The 3,469-nt window shown below is 18.6% G+C and overlaps 1 protein-coding gene across 1 annotated transcript in view; it reads right to left on the reverse strand. All coding sequences in view use genetic code 6, as the record gives it.

Annotated features, from left to right (window-relative positions):
* TTHERM_001297430 (cyclic nucleotide-binding domain protein) overlaps window positions 1–3,284 on the reverse strand; it is a gene marked incomplete at both ends in the record, with an annotated part of 7,193 nt that extends 3,909 nt beyond the window's left edge. Inside the window, 8 exons of the mRNA XM_012795869.1 lie at window positions 296–385; window positions 644–733; window positions 1,336–1,425; window positions 1,592–1,681; window positions 1,931–2,020; window positions 2,277–2,366; window positions 3,139–3,188; window positions 3,246–3,284. Coding sequence (XP_012651323.1) covers window positions 296–385; window positions 644–733; window positions 1,336–1,425; window positions 1,592–1,681; window positions 1,931–2,020; window positions 2,277–2,366; window positions 3,139–3,188; window positions 3,246–3,284 — 629 coding nt within the window. The remainder of the gene's footprint in view (window positions 1–295; window positions 386–643; window positions 734–1,335; window positions 1,426–1,591; window positions 1,682–1,930; window positions 2,021–2,276; window positions 2,367–3,138; window positions 3,189–3,245) is intronic.
* Window positions 3,285–3,469: the final 185 nt, after the last annotated feature.

A 3,469-nucleotide genomic window follows, 5' to 3' on the forward strand; every position in this document is an offset into this window, starting at 1 on the left:
AAGACAACTAATCTTTTTGATTTAAGACACTTGCTTATTACTTTAAATTCTTATGATTTATTCATTGAGCTAAAAATTTTAAAATAAATTTGTGTAAATTTTAAAATAAATATCAAAATAGAATAAACTATTAAATTAAAAATTATTCTTTAAATTAGTAAATAAAATAATATTAACAGAATAAAAAAGATAAAAAAATAAAATAAATAAAAGCTATCAAATAAATTCAAGGAGCTTTTTTGTTTTATATTCATTTTTTTTGTTGAAAATATCACAATTCAAAACCTGTTTTTACCCAAGGTAAAGTGTCAAATTTGAGAGATTAATGCAATTTGCTAAAGCAGAACCTAAGCCTAATGCATCTTCATCACCAATTTAATTGTTACTTTTTTAATATTGAAGAAAAAATATATCATTAAATAGTTATTTAGAAGGAAAAAATGAAGAAAAAATATGAAGTAATAAGATTAATTAATTTATAATAAAAGCAAAAGTTGAAAATAAAATGATGAGCTAAATTAACAAAGAAAGAACAAAAAAAAAGCAAGCACAATAAAAATAAAAAGAAATAAGAGCTTTATTGTTTTTAATTAGTTTTTATAATTAAAAATATAACAATTCAAAACAAATAAACTGTTTTTACCTAAGGTCTAATGTCAAATTTGAGAGATTAATGCAATTTGCTAAAGCAGAGCCTAAGCCTAATACATACCCTGCATCAATTTAATTGTAACTTTTTAAATATTGAAGAAATAAATATCATTAAATAGTTAATTAGAAGGAAAAAATGAAGAAAAAATATGAAATAATAAGAGTGATTAATTAATAATAAAAGCAAAAGTTAAAAATAAAATGATGAGCTAAATTAACAAAGAAAGAACAAAAAAAAAGCAAGCACAATAAAAAGAAAAAGAAAAAGAAAAAAGAGCTTTATTGTTTTTAATTAGTTTTTATAATTAAAAATATGACAATTCAAAAAAAATAAACTGTTTTTACCGATGGAGAAGTTTGAAATTTGAGAAATTAATGAAATTTCCTAAAGAACCTATGCCTAATACATACCTTACACCAATTTAATTGTAACTTTTTTAATATTGAAGAAAAAATATATCATTAAATAGTTAATTAGAAAAAATGAAGAAATAATATGAAATAATAAGATTTATTAATTAATAGTAAAAGCAAAAGTTGAATATAAAATGATGAGCTAAATTAACAAAGAAAGAACAAAAAAAGCAAGCACAATAAAAAGCAAAAGAAAAAAGAGCTTTATTGTTTTTAATTAGTTTTTATAATTAAAAATATCACAATTCAAAACAAATAAACTGTTTTTACCTAATGTTAAGTTTCAAATTTGAGAGATTAATGCAATTTGCTAAAGCAGAACCTAAGTCTGATGCACCGATTGTACCAATTTAATTGTAACTTTTCAAATATTGAAGAAAAAATATTAAAATGATGAGCTAAATTAACAAAGAAAGAACAAAAAAAAGCAAGTACAATAAAAAGAAAAAGAAAAAAGAGCTTTATTGTTTTTAATTATTATTTAAATTAAAAATATCACAATCCAAAACAAATAAACTGTTTTTACTTAAGATCAAGTGTCAAATTTGAGAGATTAATGCAATTTGCTAAAGCAGAACCTAAGCCTGATGCACCTTCATCATCAATTTTATTCCTACTTTTTAAATATTGAAGAAAAAATATATCATTAAATAGTTAATTAGAAGGAAAAAATGAAGAAAAAATATGAAATAATAAGATTAATTAATTAATAATAAAAGCAAAAGTTGAAAATAATGATGAGCTAAATAAACAAAGAAAGAACAAAAAAAAGCAAGCACAATAAAAAGAAAAAAGAGCTTTATTGTTTTTAATTAGTTTTTATAATTAAAAATATCACAATTCAAAACAAATAAACTGTTTTTACCTAAGATCAAGTGTCAAATTTGAGAGATTAATGCAATTTGCTAAAGCAGAACCTAAGCCTGATGCACCTTCATCATCAATTTCATTCCTACTTTTTAAATATTGAAGAAAAAATATATCATTAAATAGTTAATTAGAAGGAAAAAATGAAGAAAATTTATGAAATAATAAGATTTATTAATAAATAATAAAAGCAAAAGTTGAAAATAATGATGAGCTAAATTAACAAAGAAAGAACAAAAAAAAAGCAACCATAAGAAAAAGAAAAAGAAAAAAGAGCTTTATTGTTTTTAATTAGTTTTTATAATTAAAAATATCACAATTCAAAACAAATAAACTGTTTTTACTCAAGGTCAAGTGTCAAATTTGAGAGATTAATGCAATTTGCTAAAGTAGAACCTAAGCATGATGCACCCTTTGCACCAATTTAATTGAAACTTTTTAAATATTGAAGAAAAAATATATTATTATATAGTTAATTAGAAGGAAAAAATGAAGAAAAAATATGAAATAATTAGATTAATTAATTAATAATAAAAGCAAAAGTTGAAAATAAAATGATGAGCTAAATTAACAAAGAAAGAACAAAAAAAAGCAAGCAAGCACAATAAAAAGAAAAAGAAAAAAGAGCTTTATTGTTTTTAATAAGTTTTTATAATTATTTTTTTCAAAAGAAATGATATTGTATTCTTTCTAAAAATTAGCTTTATTTATAATGTTGTATATATATAAATTAAATAGGTATTTCACTATAGTTAATTAGGAGGAAAAATGAAGAAAAAATATGAAATAATAAGATTAATTAATAATTAATAAAATTAACAAAGAATGAAAAAATAAGAAATCATAATAAAAAGAAAAAGGAAAAGAAATAAAATAAATTAATTGAACTTTTAATGTTTTAAATTAAATTTTATAATTAAAAATATTATAATGTAAAACAAATAAATAGCTTTTATTCAGTGTAAGTTTTAATAGCAAAAATGAAGAAAAAATATCAAGTAATAAAAAATGAATAATAAATAAATAATTAAAAATTGAAATGAAAATTAAGTTAAAATACCTAAAAAATTATAGATTTAATAAAAATCAATGAATGAATAATGATGATAATTTCTTTTTTAAAAATTATTTATTTATTTAAATTGAAAATTAAATGTACAAAAAATATTAATAATAATAAAAATAATATTTATTAATTAAATATACCTGAGAACAATATGGAGAACCTAATGAGATAAAAGTGAAGAACTTTTAAACTTTTTTTATTAATTCATATAAATTTAAAAGATATTAATAACAAAATTAATAATTACTTCTTCTAAATTATAATATTTTTTAATCTATTTTATCATTTATTTTTTTTTCCAAAAATATTAAATAGCAATTTATGAAATTTAATTAATTAATTATAAATGGATAAAAAGAACAAATAAATATAATAATTAATTAAATAATTATCAAATATTAATTTATAAATTTGGTTTTATGAAGAGATATCACAGAAAAATTAATTTAACATTCACTATTAAACTTAATA

The sequence above is a fragment of the Tetrahymena thermophila genome, assembly GCF_000189635.1.
Source record: "Tetrahymena thermophila SB210 genomic scaffold scf_8254793, whole genome shotgun sequence".
NCBI classification, from domain to species: domain Eukaryota; phylum Ciliophora; class Oligohymenophorea; order Hymenostomatida; family Tetrahymenidae; genus Tetrahymena; species Tetrahymena thermophila.